At 40.0% G+C, this 20672-nt stretch overlaps 1 protein-coding gene across 1 annotated transcript; it reads left to right on the top strand.

Moving 5' to 3' along the window:
- Positions 1-20467, top strand: C5H11orf97 (chromosome 5 C11orf97 homolog). Its single transcript, XM_045183578.2, has 4 exons — positions 1-328; positions 4975-5079; positions 16754-16946; positions 20174-20467. Exons 1-3 carry the CDS (start codon positions 1-3, stop codon positions 16897-16899), a joined length of 579 nt encoding a protein of 192 aa, XP_045039513.2. The 3' UTR covers positions 16900-16946; positions 20174-20467.
- Positions 20468-20672: the final 205 nt, after the last annotated feature.

Genomic DNA, 20672 nt, shown 5'->3' with positions numbered 1-20672 from the left:
ATGCTTGCAGAGAGCGGCTGGGGGCGGGGAGGATCCGTAGTCACTACGGCAACCGGAGACGCCTCGCATTCTCCCACAGCCTGCGGCGGAGCTGAGGAGGCCAGTGTCAAAGACACTGGTGGCAGGAGGGTGGAGAAGGTGGTGGTAATGACAACGGTGGTGGCGCCCGAGGCGAGCCGCAGCGCGGAGCAGCCTCGGCAGCAGGCTGAGCTGGGGTGCGGAGCTCGCTGGGAGCCCAGCTCCAGCGGCCCCCAGGAATCCCGCAAACAAGGTGTATTCCCCAGCAGCCACGGACCGTGCACAGAGGGACATGCAGTGTGGAGAACTGGTGAGAAGGGAACAGGGAAACCGGAGTGAGACTGACTGAAGCCCAGAAGATTTTGGAGGGAGGGGATGGAGCTGCTGTTTTGGCAAAGGGAGAGGTGATGGCACTGTGGCAGAAAGCATCGTCTGTTTCCCCGGGTAGCCTGAGACAGTTGGTAGCGACATTGGCCTGGAAGGTGTTGAAAAAAATGTATATATAAAATTATTAAAATATTATATATAATATTTAAAATATATAATAAAACAAAATTTTTATACAGGGAAACATGTAGATCATTTTTGCCAATTCCTTCATTTTACAAACCTGGAAACTGAAGTCTAGACTAGAAAAAGGAAGTGATATGACCAGGGTCACTCAGTCAGTGCTGGAGAAATACTTAAAATACTTAAACTCTCATCTCTTGGACTTTCAGTCCATACATTATTACCTAATCTTTCTAGAACCTCACAATTATAGGCCACCTTTTAACACTCTGCTGTCCCCTCTCTTCCCTGCCAAATGCACAGACAATATTCAAATAAGTAAAGGCAGTTCTGGTGCACAGTTAGAACCGACGTTGTTGTAACTTGAGTCCACACCAGGTTGCAGCACTCATCCATATTGTTCCATGAATTTACAGGTATTTCACGGTCCCCAGATCCCCACAGGTTTTCAGTAGGCGCTAAGGAACGATGATGGTGAAAATAATAAGCCAAAGAGGAACTCGAGTGGTTGCCAGCCCTTCTGAGATATCTCCTCGTTGCCTCTTTAGAAAGCTGTCTCTGTTCCACTTCTCTCTGTGCTCAGCCATCCCCAGGAGGACGGGTTGGGCTGAAGAGACTCAGCTCTCCCACCCCAGGGGATCATACACCATCCTCCCGCAAGACCTCTCATCAGAAAGTCGCAGAACCTCGGCCTCCTGGTGAAAGGGCCTGTTCCATTGGCATCAGCCCTAATATGACTGATTATGATACATCATTTCTTTTATTATTATTATCAACATCATGCAGAGGCCTTAGAGAAACTGAATTCAGTATTTTAAAGTGTTTAATATGTTTAAGTAATTCCTTATTTTGACAAAATTCTATCTGGGAATTTTCCCATTAAAGATGCTAGAATTTCAAGGTTCTTTATTCCTGCAGTTGTAAGTGTAATAGGTAGACCTAATCATTCACTCATGGGCTCAACAAATACTGACTCCTTACTGCATGCTAGGCATTGGGTGAGTTGCAGGGAACTGAGTGATGAATTGACAGGCAAGAGTGTAAACTATCTGGAGCTCACAAAGTCAGGGTCTGGGCATATACAGTTCCTTCCTCAGCCTCCCTGAAAGGCTCCTTTTAGGGCCTCAGCCTAGGTAGAGACAGGCTGTTCACACCCACACAAAGTAGTCATTCAATTTTCAAATGTTTTTTGGAAAAGTCTTCAGTCTATTTTTTGGAAAGGTCTTCAGTTGCTCTACAGCTTCAACTCCTTAATCACAAATCTGCTCTTAAAAATACACAGATAAAATGTAGTCCTTTCTCACTGAAATTATAGAATTCTATCCTTGAAAAATAATGGTTGATTTGAGCACCCATCAATCTTTCACAGACTTCAGTATTACCTTTGAAATAATTTATAGCACATTCCTCATGATGGCTGATCTCTTCCAATATTCTCCACTTTATTAAATCATTGAATCCAGTATTCTAGATATGATCAGATTAGAATAGTGTGGTGGAACTATAACCTCCTTTGATCTGAACATTATTAGCTATTTTGGCATGCACTTTATATTATTAACACATTTGACAAAAGCAGTCTATGACACCCGTAGTTTCTCTTCCTGTCCTCTGTACATTTGAAAATACTTCAGCCAGGCCTTTTCTATGCTCTACTTATACAGTTAATTTGTTTGGTCCTAGATACATGTTACATTTATCCCCATTAATAGCATCCTATAGATTTTAGCACTTCATTCCAGATATGGAAGTTGCCCTGTGAGTCCTGAGTTTGCCAGGCGCCAAGTTTCTGCCATTCTCACATTTGTAGGGTTTGCTGGCAGTTCCTACATCCAAATTAGCAAATTAGATGATCTCAACAAGTCCAAGAAGAGTCTCTAGTAGCCCCTGACCTGTCAGTCAGCATCTTTGGCATGAGCATTCTGTCTCCTACAAATACACTTTATCAAATGCCTTGCTGAAATGCAGATACATTGTGGGTACATCTGGCTAATCTAGCTTGTTTAGTAATTTGGGTTTGGAAGAGTCAGGTAGGCAAGGCTTTTACTTTTTTGATGAGTTTTGTGACATAGGAGTTACTTTTTCACCTATAAAATAGGAATAATTATATCTACCCATAGGGTAATTATGAGAAAGAGAAATAATATATGTAAGATGTTTAGGTCATAGTAGCATTCAATAAATTATAGCAATTGTTATTATCTCCTAACTAAAAAAACAAAGAATAGTTGAGTCTGGAATAATAATGTTTTCAGCAGTCCTTATCACTTAGTAAACACAACTCCTCACTGTACTCACAATCATGCTGTTGACCAATTCATTCAAAATGTTGGTGAAGATCAACATTAAGCTGTTGCTAGTTTTTTCTCTCTTTTCTTTCCTTCCTTCCTTCATTTCTTTTTTGGAGCAGGGAATATTTGCCTATACTGGCTCTTTTCTACCCTCATTTTTTACAGTTCCTCAAAACCTTTAGTGATTTCCTCTGTAAATTCTTTTTTTTTCTTGTTGTTCAGTTACAATTGTCGGCATTTTCTCCCCACCCCTCCACCCCACCCCAGCCAAACCCACCTCCCTCCTCCGCCTCCATCCTCCCCCTTGGTTTTGTCCATGTGTCCTTTATAGTAGTTCCTGAAAATTCTTCTTCCCACTATCCCCTCCCCTCTCCCCACGAGTGGATCAAAAAACTATGGTACATTTACATGATGGAATTCTATGCAGCAGAGAGAAAGAAGGAGCTTATATCCTCTGTAAATTCTTGACGCAGCAGGGCTGAAATGTGTCAGAACACTTGAACTTAGGGCAGGTGATCTCCTCCTTTCTACTGACTTGTTTTAGGCTTTTCTTCCTCCTTAGCCACATTTCTTCAATCGAAGTACCTGCTGAGCTAAAGCCAGCCCTGCCACATTTCTTAAAACCTTTTCTGCCTAAACTTTAACCAAAAAAGTTTATCCTGAAATTAAACTGGAGTACTGCTGACCCCATCTCTTATTCATGTGACTCCTAGGTCTCCGGTGGGGAAACAAGAGTGAGAGGTACAAAGTATCTCTACCTTGTCTGTGTCTAAGGGGGTGTGTGGGTCTTCATGACCAGCAACGGCCGGGGACCACGGCCTGCAGCAGCAGGTCTCTTGCCCCATTTGGGCCAGCCTGCACATAAGCCCAATTTATTCACATGTGTTCTTTATTGGTTAGTCTGGAAAAGATGAGACACCTGCCATGTCTTTGTGAGTTTAAAGTCAAATCTTGAATAGCTAAAGTTCTTGGTTGTTTAGGTTTTCCACGGTTCTTTGCATTGAGCTTTTGAGTACTGAGACTAGAAGTACTATTTCCTGACACTCACAAGGCCACACTGGCAGACAAGCACACAGAATGGCCTTGAGCTCTATCCAATTTAACAATGCTTAGTTCTATTTGAACACACTTTTGCTGGGTGTCTATTATGCCAACCTCTGTTCTAGGACTCTGCTGACTGAACAGACATCCCTGCCCTTAGGGTATTTATGGTCTAGTAAGGAAGACGTATATTAAACTAATCATTACACAAGTAATTGTATATAAACTAAATGAAACCATAGATAAATTGCAATAAGTGAAATGAAAGAAAAGAGGAAAGTAGTATGAGAAGAAGAAACCAAGGGCATTTCAAGATTGTGGAGTCAAGAAACGTTTTCCTCAAGAACTGAAATTTAAGGCTGCTCCTGAAATTTGAGTAGAAGTTACCCAGGCAAACAATTAGGAGACAGACAGTTTAGACAGAGAATGTAGAATGTGGGAATGGGCAGAAGGGCCGTGTTGCAGTTTAGAGAATGAGAGAAAGGCCGGCAGGAGAGATTGGAGAGACAGACGGGGTCAGATCGCACAGAGCTGAAGAAATATGACTAAGGTACTTAGAACAAATGGTACTGTTCTCCACCATTGCAGAGAGTCCCTACAGGGTCAGGTTTAGAGGCCAGCACAGTCATTTGTCCATAAGTGGTTCACTACTACAATTCAGGTGCATCCTCTAAAAAACGATTATTAAATAATGGTGAGGCTGTTCTGTTATATGTCTAGATTGTAGACTCTATGCACACATCTGAATTATTCATGGCTATGTGCATTGCTCCTACCTAGCCAAATGCCTGGCACAGAGTAGGTCTTTAATAAGAATTTACTGAATAAATGAAAGTTTTCCTGAAGCTAATGAAGACATTAGCTTCTTCATAATACTTAAAAGAGGTATCTTAAGCTACCCCAAAAGTTGGAATTATATGGAAGTGTGAAGTACCAAAAAAGAACCAGAAGCCAGAATGAAAGAGATCTTCCAAAAATAGTCTGCAAGGAAAATCATCTGCATTTGTATAGAAGGATATGTCTTAAAAAAAAAAAAGACATTCATGTAGGTGTAATGGCTAGAAGGTTGGGAAGAATTTATTATACATAACCAATTTTGTTGATGTCTTTATAGGGAAGAAATTTTTATATTGTGAGCCACATAAGAGAATTAAGGAAGTACTGGAAGAAGAGCTTTATATTAAGAAAGATGAATGCCACATTAAAAATCCACCTGCAGGTAATCTCAGTGACAAAGGAAGTATATTTGTGAAATGGGTATGAAATTGTCTAATTTATATCAGAATGAGTATTTATTGCAAAACCATGACTTTCAAGAGAAAAATGGGTCTTTTGGGAAGTTATTGAGCTACTTTTATAATTATTTGCCTATGTCCAAATAAGCTGTTATATTTAGGGAAAAAATGAGTTAGGTATCAGTATCTGCAATGCTGTCCCTCATTTTTTGAAGAATTATTTCTATTTAATGAAAAACAATTTTTCCCCAAGTGCCTGAAGAGCACAATAGCATCTTCAGTCTTTATCAGTATAGGTATGGCCAATAACAGTGGTTTCCAAAGTTCAGATTTCATCAGAATTTACCGAGGAGCCTATTAAAAGCAGAGTGCTTGGAACTGGCTCAGTAGGTCTCGGGTGGGATTCAAGAATTTACATTTCCATCAAGTTCCAAGATGATGAGGCTGCAAGCCCAGGGACCCCACTTTGCAAATGTCAGGCCCAGAAGAATAGAAGTCATTTAGATAGGTCAACTCATCCAAGGATTTTGTTGCACATACACATAGTATATGAGTTCCGTGGTATTGACAGCTTTCACTGATGGTTCACTTGGGGAAAGATATGCTCTCGAACCCTCAGAATTCCTCATGGATGTTATTTTGAAATTGCTGGAGCCCCTCATTCTCACAGTTCCTTCTCAGTGATTACTAGGAGCATACTTCATGCTCTTCAAATCAACAGGTTTTTATTGCAACTCGCTTGGGTACCAGCTTTGCTAGAAGAAATAAAATATTGTAAAACATGAGTCCTCTACTCACAGAGCTTGACATTTTCTGAGGAGGATTGTTGAACCCATAGCAGGTCATGCCCACATTCTCTAAAAATTCCTACGAGCAGATGCTGCAGGCTCTGAGGTACATCGTTTCAGATTCTATGATATATTTGCCCTCTTTATTCAAAACCATCCATAGAAACACCATTTTAGGTCTTCTGTATTGCCAATTCTTACAAAAGGAGAGGCCAGCAAAATGGCCAATTTTGTTCATATGGTATCTTGAAGGAAAGTTTTTTTTAATGTTTCATAAACATTTATTATGCATACATATTTTTATATTTTGATACCAATAACATTTTTTAACATTTTATTGTATTTTTCCATTACCATTTATCCCCCCATACCCTCTTCTACCTCCACACACCCCCTCCCCTCTTGAAGTAAAGTTTAAAGTCTAGTTTGAGCTCTGTGAATGGATGGAGAATGACCACTTAACTGTCTCTCTGAAACCCAGCCTACAGTTACCATTTGCCTGGTGGGTAAAAAACATTTTTTAAGTCTATACTGTTATATTTGGGTTTTACTTTCATTTATACACTTATAAGTGTATTTATATACCATTTAGATCCTATATTACTGTTATTGTATACATTAACAGTAATATACATATTCTTATACATATAAGAATAATTGAGTATATACAATAGGAAATATCATTTGGTTTATAAAACTTCATTTTTCTAAGCTGTCTTCAAATACGTTCATATAAAATAGAATGCTTGGGCTGCATTTTTATAACATCCACTAGAGGTCACACAGAGGCGCTATTTTAGCCTAGAAAAATCTTTCAAAGCTGAGACTAGATTTTTTAATGCTTTTTGTTTTTAACTTTTTTAAAATTTACTTTTTAATCCTCACCCAAGGATATGTCTACTGAGTTTTAGAGAAAGAGGAAGTGACAGAGACAGAGGGAAACACTGATGGGAGAGAGAAACATCAGTTGGTTTCCTCCCTCCCATAGGCACCCGGACCCAGATGGAACCACAGCCTAGGTGTGTGCCCTGCCGGGGAATCAAACCCACAACCTTTTGTCGTGCGGGACAACGCTCCAACCAACTAAGCCCCTCGGCTGGGGCTTAAAGTGAAGTTTCAAAGGGACTCAACTTATGGAAAACAAAAGCTGCTGTTTTTTTCCTTTTTTTTCCCCCTTCTTTTTTAAATGGCTGGAAGCCCCATGTCCTTGACCACAGCAGGGAACCAGCACCTGGTGAAGGTGCCTCCTCTTTCAGTTTAGTCTGAGAGTGTTGGCAGTGCTGGGCCAGCCCCTGGGCCTTCTAGTGCCGAGCATCAGAGACATAGGTCTTTAAATCTATGGTGAATGACATAGTTTCTGTTCCTGGGAAACACAGCTTGTTGCCATTCACCCAAAACTCTGCATAAAACTTGTAGGGATTTGTGTCTCCTGTAGATGTTAAGAATTAGTAAATTTGACCCATTGTCTCCATTTCTTTACCTATCCTCTTTGCTCCTTTACTCATTCCAAGTAGACTTTTGCTTCCATGAATCCAGGGAAGCTGTTCTTTTCTCATATGCAAGTGGTTTTCCTCAAAAAGGTCAAATCCAATGATTTTAAAGGTTAGGTACAATCCACAAACTCATCAAACTCAACTTCTATGTAGCATCTGATGCAATTGTTACATCTTATCTGTTAAAACACGTTCTCAGCTTTGCCTTCAGGTCACCATGCTCTAATCTCCTGGTTTTGCTCATACCACTTTGGAGAATTTTTGCTCTAAACTTTGGAGAATTCAGTCACAGGACCTTTTCTCTATCTACACTCCCTCCCTGGATGATCATATCTAGCCCTATCATACTCCAAGACTGATATCTCTAGCTTCTACTTTCCCTCTCAAATCCCACAAGCCTACTTAACTTTCCACTTGGATGTCTAATAGGTCTCTTAAATTTAACATGTCCAGAGCAGAACTCCTATTCTTATTCAAGATTTTAAAATCCCATACTTCAACAGGTCTGACCCTTCTTAAGAAATGGTACTATTGCCCTGGCTAGTGTGGCTGGGTGGACTGAATGCTGGCCTGCCAATCAAAAGGTCACCAGTTCCACTCCCGGGCAGGGCACATGCCTGAGTTGCAGACCAGGTCCCCAGTTGGGTGCATAAAAGAGGCAACCAATCAATGTATCTCTCACACATCAATGTTTTTCTCCCTCTTTCTCCCTCCCTTCCCCTCTCTCTAAAAATAAATAAATAAAATATTTTTTTTAAAGGAAGAAAAAAATGGTACCGTCATTCACTCCATGATTAGGTCCAAAGATTCAGAAGTCAAGTCCTCACACTTCGCATCCAGTCCATCGGCCAACCCTGTTGAATCTGCATTTGAAATATATCCTGAATTTCCCCAACTGCAACCTTGCACAAACCTCCATCATGTCTTGCTGGTTCAGCAATAGCATCCTATTCTCTACACAGAAAACAGATCTCTTACAGAGGTAAATCACTGCACATCACCTCCATGTTCACTCAACACTCTCCAATGGCTTATTATTCTTAGTTTACACTTTAATCTCCTTTTATGGCCAGCTCACCTCTCTGAATTTGTCTCCTATACTTCCCTAATCCACTTTAGCCACACCGATTTTCTTAATATTCTGTAACAGGCCAAACCCATTCCTGTCACAGGACCTTTACACTTCACCCAGATCATCAAATGTCTTCCTTTCTTGCCATTCAAATTTTGGGTCAAATGTCATTTTCTCGAAGGTAACCTCTCTACCAGGTTAAAATAGAAAATCTACCCACCTTCCCAAGTTACTCTGTAATCCTTCACACTACTTTCTGCTTTCTGCTTTTTTCCTGTCACTTCTTGACATTATATATTAACTTGTGTATTTTATTGACTATCTTTCCCACGAGAACATAAGCTACCTGAGGATAGAGGCTTTATTTTGCTTATCACAAATTCTCACAAAAGCCATGTGATGTAGATATTATGATCTCCAATTTTGGATGAGTAAACTGAAATTGCGATAAGTATTTTACTGTCTGAGATTATGCATTAAGTGGTAAAGCTGAATTCCAAATTCAGGTTTGACCCCAAATGCCATTGACATCCCTTTTTTTTTTTTTAATTGATTTGAGAGAGACAGAGAGAGAAAAGGAGGGAGGGAGGAAGAGAGAGAGAGAAAGAAGGAGAGAGAAACATTGATTTGTTGTTCCACTTATTTATGAATTCATTGGTTGATTCTTGCATGTGCCCTGACCCGAGATCGAACATGCAGCCCCAGTGTGTATCAGGATGAGGCTCTAACCGGCTGAGCTCCCAGCTGAGGGCGCCATTGACTTCCTATTCACTACAGTGCTTCTGGTGACATATCATAGCCAAATCTAGTGGATACTGTTCCACCCTTGGCTGGCTTGAGATTTCTGCAACATTTGACATAGTTGATGGCTCTCTCCTTAAACCTTCTTCCTTCCTCAAATTCCTTGATACTAAAATGTACTCATTCTTCTCTTACTTCTCTGGATAGTCCTTCTCATCTTCCTTTATGAACATTTTTAATTAACCCCCATTTCCAAATATTGATGTTTACCAGGGTATTACCCACAGTCTTCTAATCTTGTTTCATTGGCTCTCCCTGGATCATCTCAGCTATTCCCAAAGTTTCCTGTACTCCATGCCTCTGAAATCTGTCTCCAGGCTAAATCTCTCCTCCCAGATGTCCCATGAGTACGTAGGATCAATGTCCAAAATGAAACTCATACTTTTCTCCCACTTGCTCCTTCCTATGTGTCCCCCATCCCAGTGGATGACACGGACTGATGTCTGCGTCTAAAACCAGAGAGCCATCTTCCATTCCCTCTCCCAATCACCATGTCTCACCTCTCACTCAAGAGGCTGTCAGGGGTACTTTAGTTTGCTTCAGATACAAACTGTTGACTCATATGTCAGCTTCCTCTTGCAAACATATAGACATATTTATTTGTTCTGCATTGTATTTTTAAACATATCAAGCAGTTGTCAACATTTTTTAAAACAGGATTTTTTATGTACATATCTAGATTTCTGATTATCTTGGGTGAAGAGAAAGGAGGGAAGAGAAAGGAAGAGGTGACAGCGGAGTCTACATTCACAGGTGGCAGCCGTGGCTGGAGCTGGGTCTCACTGTCCCTGCTGACCTCCCCACTCTGCTGTTAACCATTGCTCATCAAGTTCCCCAGTCAAGTGGGGCATATCACAAGCTGCTCAATGTCCACACATTCACTGCAGACTTTCTCTTCTTGTGGTAGAAGTGGGGAAAAAAGTATTTCTCTGGCATCCATTCCTCCAACAAAAGTGGGAAAAAATATATAAGACTGGGAGAGGCAATTATTTCTAACCTCTGGCTTTACTTACTTATGTTACCTGCCTGGCCTCTGTCTTAATATATACTATTTCTTAGATAGACCCAAGTCTACCTTAATTATAGGGACTCCAAGGTATATATGCATGTTTCCAAGCATGTGTGTGTAGTTATATATGCATTGGCTGGGTTTGTTTGAATTTTTAAACAATACATTTCATATACTTATGCAATAATATGATTGGTGAAGGTGAGATTTCAAAAAGTTTCCAGACTGGACTTCCCTCCAACTATTGATAAAGCACCAGAACATGACCACATAACAAAGTACATGCAGGTAAACTTACTGAAGTGCCTATACCATTTGGTAAGCAGATTTATCCTGAAGTTGAGAAACTTAAATTATGGCATGTTTTACTTGTGACTGAGCTAATGATGACAATTATGAAAGTGGCTAGAAATAATAGACTTAAATTATTTCTGTGCTTTTTCTCTTTTCTTTTGGTTGAATAAAACTGGCAAAAGATCAAAGGTTTATTCTCCTTGGGTTGAATGAAACTGGCGAAAGATCAAAGGTTTTTTCTCCTTGGGTTGAATGAAATTGGCAAAAAAAGAAAATCAAAAGATCCAGAAGTTACGTTTTATAGACATCTAAAGTGAACACCACACTTCTTTTAGAATATTGTTGTTTGGGCAGCAACAGGGGACTCTGGATAAATAACTGTTCGGCCTTCTGGGCTGAATGAGCCAGCCCATCTGTTCTGTGCTTGTTCAAGCAGAACAGATGGTGTAACTGTCTTGTGACAAGTTAATAAGAGCTGTGAAGACATGAAATGGTCTAGACGTCCTAGGTGATTGTTACTGTGCCCCCCATACTTGGGCTTAGGGAATGGCATCAGTGACCACAGGGGTTTTGATTTTTTCCAGGCTCTTCATGCAGAGACATTGGGCTCAGTAAGAAGCATTGGATGCTGGGGTGAGGGGTGGGTGAAGGGTATCTCTCTATGTAAAACGATGATGGTGATGATGGGAATAATAATTATTATCATAATGGCTATCATTCACAGGATGTCTTCTGGACATGAGTGTGTTTACAAAGTATCATTTCTCATAATTCCTACAACAACCCTGGCTCTCATTATTCCCGTTTTGCAGACCTGAAGCTGAGGCTGAGGTGCAGTGACTTGCCTATTGTCACACACTTAAACAGCTGATATTTGAATGCATGCTTGTCAGAAGCTGATGTCCTTACTCTTAGCCACTGGGTTATACTGTCTTTCTTTAAAACATAGCGTGATGTTTTCTGAGAGGAAAAAGATTTGAAATTGCGTTGGTAGCAAATAGTACCCTCCTCAATTAAAAAACGAAGTTGACACAATTTTCTTCAGTATCAGCCTCAGTTTAGGTCTCAACTTGCGGTAAGACCAAGGTTTCAGAGGTATTACACACATTCTCGTCCTATAAGAACGGCCCGGGATCTCCACGAAAGGTTTTCATCATCCTGAATAAAAAGAAATGCAATTTTCTGATCAGATCTTTTGTCAGATGAAATGGAATTTGGGGCAACTTATGGAACTTTCTAGATAAATAAGAATTTATTGAACATCATCATTCACATATTCTTAGTGATTCCCTAAAGACTTCCCACTCCTTACAACCTCTTTGAAAGGAGAGGTAATCTTGTGAGACATGATTTCTATTTTTCTAAGAACTTCTATAGAGCACTTTGCAGAAATAAATTAATGTTCTAACCATGTTTTCAAATTGCAAGGGCTTTTGTATTTTTCTGGCTAAGATCTACAGAACTTTAGTACTCATGATAAATTTGATTAAGGAAGCTTACTAGTTTTTTCTTCCACATTTCCTTTTCCAATGAATTTCAGTAATGTCCTGCTAAATACACTCATTTGTCTCTACATGTGTTTTAATGCATGGAAACTTAATTTTGAGTCTGGTTTACTTATTATATTTAGTACCAACTCAGAAAATATAAATTGTTGCTCAGTGAGAGTAGATATGTTTGTTACTCATTAATTCATTCAACAAAAATGTTTTGTGTGCCTGCAGTATGCAAGGAATTTACTGGACACCAAAGGCATGTCAAGATAATTACAAAGCCTAGAAGCCAGCAAACATAAATTTAAATCACTTAAATTTTTCCTCCTCTGGTCAAATCCTACCATGTTTACTCAAAGGAGGCATAGACAATATGGCACCAAGCTAGTTTTTCAAGCTCTAGTGTTTTTTATGCACAGTCCAGAGACAGCGCAAGGAAACAAAATGTTTTTAAAGGGTGAGCTTCCCTTCCCTGAGTGACCAGGCCAGATCCCACTGGCTAAACTTCCAGCACAAGACCATGGTTCAGTAACTTTCAAGTTCGGAATAAAAACACACCTAAAAAGGTCTCTGAGTAGAAAGGGTGGGGGCATGAGAGGGGAACAAAGAAGTAGAATCACTAGAAGATCTTGAGTTTCAAGAAAGAAAGAATTTAATTCCTTTCTTTTAGCTTTTCTTTTGTGCCTGCTGCCCTTTTCCTTTTTAGCTTCAGCTGCCAACATAGGTCTTTCTGGCACTGCTCCCCTTGTCTTCCTCCTTCCTCCTGGAACGCATGTGGCCAGAGCTGAGGGAGTTGGATTTCTCTTTAAAGAAGCAGCTGCTTTATAGGGGATTCTTGCTTCTTTCCATACCTCACCTTCTCCAGTTGAATATATTATCATTCCTAACTTCTTCACCCAAACATCATATCAGATCAAAGTAGTGGTATTTTTTCCAGCAGCCTCTCCTCTTGAATAGAGTAAATACTTATGCATAGTGATGCTTGGGGGGGGGGGCGGTCCATGCATTTCCAAGCATCTGCATTTACATTTCAATTATTTTCCCTATTAAGGTATAAACTTCCAGCTATGCCTGTGATAGCATCTGAAAGACCACTACTAAATTAGACTAGTATAGTTCTTCTATCTAATTCAATATGGTTTTGCTGTATAGTTCTGCCTCCTGATTTTAAACTGTTTCGCATTTACCAGACCTTCGCACAATGGAGAATAAATATAAATCTTACAGGGTGTCCTGCAAAGGGGGCATTTAATAAACATTTGTAGAGCCCTAAATCTGAGAGTTTATTGCCCAGAGGCAGGGGAGCAGCCATCTTCTAGATCTAAACAGGATAGAAGGAAAGGAACCTGGTTTGAATGATGGGGGAAGATTTAGGTTAGATATAAGCAACAGCTTAAACCTTGTAAGTCTTGACAGAAGAAGACTGGAGTTTTCCTTGAAGGTCTTTGAAGAAGGAAGACACTAATCTTGACAGATAACTTCGGCTGCTCCATTCAGGAGAAGGAAGGAAAAGCAAGTGTTGAAATTCAGCTCCGTGAGTCAGCTCAGTAACTACGCCTCTAGAAATGGAATCTAACTAAGCCTGTGCTTGGACAGGAAAATCATTGTCCCTTTACAAGTAATAGCTGCTATTTATTCAGTGCAGAGCACTTGTATCCATTTCCTCCTTCAAGGTAAATATTATTATTCCCATTTCATACATGAGGAAACTGAGACATAATGGGTTAAACAACTTGCCCAAAGTCACAGTTGGTAGGTGGCAGAGCAGAGACTGAAACCAGATCTCCTCTAAACTTAAAGACCATGCCCCCAATCATTCCATGGTATGAAATCCTTTAGGGAGGGATCAGATGGGAGTGTGGATGCCAGTGAACAACTTGGATCTGTGGAAAATATTTGTCATTGGAAGTTGCAGCTTCCAAAATTGGAAAACCAACATAGGGCACTAACCTGAATTCGCTACCTTACTTCACTTGGGTCACAGATTTCTACACAGTAGATTTTCACCAAAACTGTAATTACCTCTGAAAAATTTGTGACTCTGAAAAACTTAAATAAGTGACCATAGGGTATGGAGGAAAGCCCAGTGCAATTTATTACTAAACCAATAGTTACTGAATGGTATTTAAGCCTCTAATTTTCCTTGTGCCAATGTACAAACATCGTATTCCAAATATTTTGCTGTAGTGTTTTCTAGTATTTAATGTTTCTTTGAACAGGAGATTAAGACAGCATCTAGTTTATGGCTTTTGTTTATTTTTTTAATATATTTTATGGATTATGCTATTACACTTGTCCCATTTTCCCCCCTTTATTCCTCTCCACCCTGCACCCCCCCTCCCACCAGCATTCCTCCTCCTTAGTTCATGTCCATGGGTTGTACATATAAGTTCTTTGGCTTCTACATTTCCACACTATTCTTATCCTCCCCCTGTCTATTTTGTACCTACTATTTATGCTACTTATGCCCTGTACTTTTCTCCCCATCCTCCCCTCCTCCTCCCCATGGATAACCCTCCATGTGATGTCCATTTCTGTGATTCTCTTCCTGTTCTAGTTGTTTGCTTAGTTTGTTTTTGTTTTGTTTTAGGTTCAGTTGTTGATAGTTGTGAGTTTGTTGTCATTTTACTGTTCATATTTTTGATCTTCCTTTTCTTAGGTAAGTCCCTGTAACATTTCATATAATACGGGCTTGGTGATGATGAACTCCTTTAACTTGACCTCATCTGGGAAGCACTTGATCTGCCCTTCCATTCTAAATGATAGCTTTGCTGGATAGAGTAATCTTGGATGGAGGTCCTTGCCTTTCATGACTTTGAATACTTCTTTCCAACCCTTCTTGCCTGCAAGGTTTCTTTTGAGAAATCAGCTAATAGTCTTATGGGAACTTATTTGTTGGTAACTGCCTCCTTTTGCTGCTTTTAAGATTTTCTCCTTTACCTTTAATCTTGGGTAATGTAATTATGATGTACCTTGGTGTGTGCTTCCTTGGGTCTAACTTCTTTGGGACTCTCTGAGCTTTCTGGACTTTCTGGAAGTCTATTTCCTTTGCCAGATTAGGGAAGTTCTCCTTCATTATTTTTTCAAATAATTTTCAATTTCTTGCTTTTCCTCTTCTCCTTTTGGCACCCTTATGAATTCAGTTGTTAGAACATTTAAAGTTGTCCTGGAGGTTCCTAAGCCTCTCCTCACTTTTTTGAATTCTTGTTTCTTCATTCTGTTGTGGTTGAGTGTTTATTTCTTCTTTCTGGTCCAAATCGTTGATTTGAGTCCCGGTTTCCTTCCCGTCACTGTTGCTTTCCTGTACATTTTCCTTTATTTCTTTTTGCATGGCTTTCACTTTTTCCTCTATTTTCGACCATACTCAACCATTTCTGTGAGCATCCTGATTACCAGTGTTTTGAACTCTGTATCTGATAGATTGGCTACCTATCAGATCTTCGTCACTTAGTTGTATTTTTTCTGGAGCTTTGATCTGTTCTTTTATTTGGGCCATATTCTTTCATCTCGGTGTGACTGTTATGTAGTAAGTAAGGGGCAGAGCCTTAGGTATTTGTCAGGGCAGGGCAACCCACATTGCTGCATTGTGATGCTGTATGTGGGAGAGGGGTCCAAGAGGGAACAATGCTTCTTGCTTGGCTCTCGGCAGGCTTTTAGTCACTTCCCCCAATACCCACAAGCAAATTGGGTCCTTCTGGTCCTGATTCCTGGGTGGGTGGGTTTCTATATGTTCTAGGACCCTGTGGGTCTCTCCAATGAACTCCCCTGTGAGGCTTGGATTTTCTCTCGATGCTGCAATCCTCACAGATTTTTACAGTCAGAAGTCTTGAGGCTTTATTTCCCACACTGGAACCCTGGGTTGCACAGTCTGCCTCGCTCCCCAGTTGTTCCTCCTGGTTTATCTGCATGGAAATGTGGGACCGTCTGGTCAGCCAGCTGCTGCCTCTCCTGGTCCAGCAGCCTCTGCCTCGCCCACCCCAGTCCTCTAGCTGCTGCCTTGCCATGAGTCCTCTCCACCCTGGCTGCCTGTCTGTACCTCTCCTACCATCTGGATGAATGTTTCTTCTTTAACTTGTTGGTTGTCAGACTTCCATACAGTTCAGTTTTCTGGCAGTTCTGGTTATCTTTTGTTTTTAAACCTGTTGTTGTCCTTTGATTGTATGAGTAGGCAAAGTGTATCTACCTATGCCCCCATCTTGGCTGGAAGTCCTAGTTTATGCCTTTTAGAAGATCGCTGAATTTATTGGATGAATCAATGTGGTAACTTTGGGTTATATTATTTTTGGAAATTTTTAGGAATTTAAATCAGAATTCTGGAATTACATCAGAATCAGACAAATTTGACTGAATGAAATCTATAAATTATTATTTATTCTTGATCTTTCCGTGTTTTGTTATTTATATTTCTATATAAAATATAGAAATATAAATAACTATATTTATACTTTCATCTACTTATTAAAGGACAAATTAAATAATCTAATTAAGCATCGTAGAGGTTTAATTGCATAAGGGTTAACTGAATGAATGAACTGGAATAAAAGATTAAACAAGTAATAAAGATCTTGTGTGGCTTGATTAATTAAATCAAATAAACCACCACCCAAATGACTGAAAAAATAATCATCAAGTAAGTACTTTAAAAATACTTTATGCTAAAAAGAGAATAAGCTAATAATCATCATCTTGCTTTTGAAAATATTAACAGTGGCCCTGGAAGGGATTTGGAGCATTAAAAGGAATCTCTCCGTGGGAGGCTCGAAGCCAGCACTGCCCAGTAGAAACACTTTACTGCCACAAGCCAAGTTCTACTCGAGGCACGGAGGGCTGAGAAGTAAGACCCCGACGCCCTGACTTCCACCAAAGCCCTGAGGGTGCTGGACAGTCTACACACCAGTGGTGTATGCTTTATTCAAAGTTCTCAATCAAAATTCAATCTTCCTTTGCCTCGCTTCTCTCAGGTTACTTTTAGTTTAGCCACATTGCCTCATTGTGGAATGTAAGCAGTTAACAGTTCAGCTAACCAATTTTTTACCCCAGGTAACCACTAGAAGTTCATATCTGACTCTTCCCTTTACTTATGTATATGCATGTAAGACTTTCTAGCACACAGCCAGCCTCAGTGGGGAGGAATCTTGCATGGTTCTTTCTTCTGCATGAATGATCTTTGTTTACCAGTGGAAATGGAGAAAGGGAGATGAGGGAAGTAAGGAAGAATAAGGCAAATGCTTTGCTTGGCTCTCTTGGTTTCACCCCATTTTATGTAAGAGGCCATCAGGCTGGGCACAGTGTACTGTTCCTCATAGACACAGAGTTTGGAACAGAATATTATTCATCCCTCACTGTCACAGCCAGTGTCTGCCAGGAACTTTTGTGGCAGGATGTGGAGAAGGCAGGGGGCTTGACATGGAAGCACAGCAGTGTTCAGATAGTCTAGGGATATGAAATTGGGTATCCTAAACATAGTCTACAATTGGGATGTTACACCAGGGTAAGAAGAGAAAAGTGGGTAAGTGCCAAGCTTGGGGTTACACAAGGTATGACTCATAATAACAAATGTTATGTCGCACTTATTATTCTAGATTCTTCACATATATTAATCTATTTAATCTTTACAATAATCACATGAAACAGTTATAACTCATTTTACAGATGAGAAAACTGAGGCACAGAAAGGTTGAGTAATTTATCCAGAGTCACTTGACTAGTATGTGGAAGTACTGAGATTTGAACCCAGGCAGCCAGTCTCCAGTGGCTTTTAACCACAAGGAACTACTGTCTCTAAGACAAACAGTGCCCAAGTTATGGGTGTCTGTTCAACCTGGAGGACAGTGAGACTTCAGCAAAAGTGCCACAAAGTTGGACGATTCCTGGGGAGACAGCCTCTGGAATATGAATTCAGTAGGGAGGAAATATAGCCACTGAGGGACTGAGACACAAGGTAATACAAATAAACAGAAATACTTGTTACTAAGAGGGATTCATGTAGCAGAAAGGAACCAGTATGGAGACCTGGGTTTACTGGTAAGTAGTAGTAGCCACCATTTGCCATGTGCCAGGCATGGCTGTAAGTGTCTTGTATAATCTGTGACCCACATGATCACATGAGATGAGATGTTCAATCTCCATTTTCCAGGCAAGAAAACTGAGGCACAGAGATGTTACATTATCCAAGACCTCGTGTCTAGGAGGCAGTGAGGTCAGAACTACAGAGTTGTGTCCATCTGACCCCCGAGACTATACCCTTCACCACGGGGCCATCATGGCAGAGAGTCTAGTCACTGGAAACCAAGGGTGGAACCAGACGTGGTGGTTAAACAGTCACAAATGCCAGGGCTACGGGATTGCAGGGTTAGGAACTTAGAAGGCAACTACACTCAAAATCCACAAAGATATCAATGTCCTGAAGTAATGGTGGATTCAACCCATGTCTGGGACACTTGCCCACTGAGAGTTGTTTATTTCAACTTTCCACTCAATTTGTCAGGTCCCGCTTACAGCGGGTAAATCCATCATTCCATGAAAACTCATAAAGCAATTATTTTGAAAGTGAATAATATTCTAAATGCTATGTTATAAGACTGGTTTCGAGAACAAATTACCTTCATTTGAAGACAAAAAGTCCAATAGATTACCCAGTTCCTCAGGTGGAAACATATGATTTAAAAATGTGTGTTTTATTTTGGCCATAATCATATTACTTCCATCCATAGAATTCAGGAGAGACTTGTTCATGACTCCTGCTCATTGTTACTCACCCACACGGCCTTCCTGGCAGCCCCCAGGCCTCTGTCTCCAGCCCATGTCAAGCCCTTATAGTGATCATGTCACCCTGTGTAACTGTTATTGTTATATATCTCAGCTCCTTATCATTAGGTTGCCAGCTGCATTTTGCTTTATGAACTGCTACTATCTGCCATACCAGTCACAAATGATCAGTCTGTATGAGTCAGACTGGTAACTGAGAATGAGACCTTCCTCATTATCAATGGAAAAAGGTAGATAGATGCAAGGCACAGAAATACGACGGATGAACAAAATCCACAGATAGTTTTCAAAAATTGATCGGTAGTAACTCATACACTGTCAGAAGCACCATGAAGGCAGGAACTGTGTCTCTTCACTCACCACCCTGTATCTAGAACTTAGGCCTGGGCCTGGCAGAGTAAATGCTCAATCACTTTTGTCATGAGAATGAGCAATGAATGACGAACCAGGATGTGTATGATGAATGCATACTGCGTGTTCAGAGTACTCTTGCTGCTAACTCACATATATCTCCCCCTCCACAAGTCTATGGTTTTCTGCTACTTGATACTGCTAAATTAAACAGAATACAGATAATAGAAGGAAACGCAAGGGAATATATTGATTTTAGTGTGTGAATCATGAAAAGTTTCACATATTTTTTATATACCTTGGAACTGACACTTTCAAAGAGAGGTTTTTCATGGGTTACAATATTTCCAGAAACTTCTCCTGTAAAGTGTACTTCATTTAGATAGTTCAGTCAGTCCTTACTCATCATCTTTTTTTTATTCACTTGTACTTCTTTCCACTTGCTCGTGAACAACACGATCCTTGCAGCTGTGACTTTTCGAACATTTAATGCACCTCGTTTAAAATTTAGAGTTATGGTCATCCAATCGTAGTTCTAACACACATTTCTGTTAGAGACGGCAAACAGAAGTTTCACTTCCATCATCCTAACAAGTTTTGTTCATTTACTTTTATCAATTTCCTTCTTATCCTGTGGCTTGTAAAAATAACAGAAAGCTGTGTAGTCCAGGGCTTCTCAATGTGTAGGCACATTAAGGCTAAGAGATCATGGGGGTCTCTCATTAAAATTCAGATTCTGATACAGTAGGTCTGGCATGGGGTCAAGATTCTCCATTTCTAAAGCGGTCCTGGGTGAAGCCAGAGCTGCTTGAGGGACACTGCACTCTGGGTGACGAGGGTCTAGAAGGCTGAGGGGTGGTTTCTCTGTTACTTTAATCACGTGGTTGTGGCTTTTACATTCTGCTCTACCGATTGAAGTTCTATTGGGAACATTATATCAAATGGAATTGGGATTAAAGAGCATTTTCCCAGAATAAAACTTACTTAATTCACATTTTTTTTACTCTAGGGTAAGAAGAATAAATTTTTCCTTTGAGAAGAAACCTCTTTCTCCTAATGTCTGAAAAACAGAGAAGAAATCCAAGCTTGCTTCACAGTTTAAGAGGTGTAAAAACAAAAATTACGTTAGTCTATAATTTCTATTATTGCTATTAATTCCTACCTATCAATTAATCCAAAGTAATGACAGACTATTGGTAAAGTTTGCTAAGCACCTGAAAACAGTGAAGAAAAATATACTTATTTTTAGTCATCACAGTTGGAATATATTGGGCTTGTAATTCAGATCATTTTATTAAATATATAAAACACAATGAAACAAAGGTGTATGTATTGTCTTTACTTCATGTAAACACTGTAAACTTTAACGTTTCACTAGGATACCATTATGTTCATCCATTAAACAACAAAACAAAACAGGTGTCAGTCCGGAGTAGGTACAGGTGAGGAAATGAACAACAGGGATGAAAAGTCTCTGACTCAGAGACAACCATTTTCATGCTAGCCTT

This window comes from Desmodus rotundus, chromosome 5, assembly GCF_022682495.2.
Source record: "Desmodus rotundus isolate HL8 chromosome 5, HLdesRot8A.1, whole genome shotgun sequence".
Taxonomy (NCBI): domain Eukaryota; kingdom Metazoa; phylum Chordata; class Mammalia; order Chiroptera; family Phyllostomidae; genus Desmodus; species Desmodus rotundus.
This window is presented reverse-complemented; position numbering and strand designations above follow the sequence as displayed.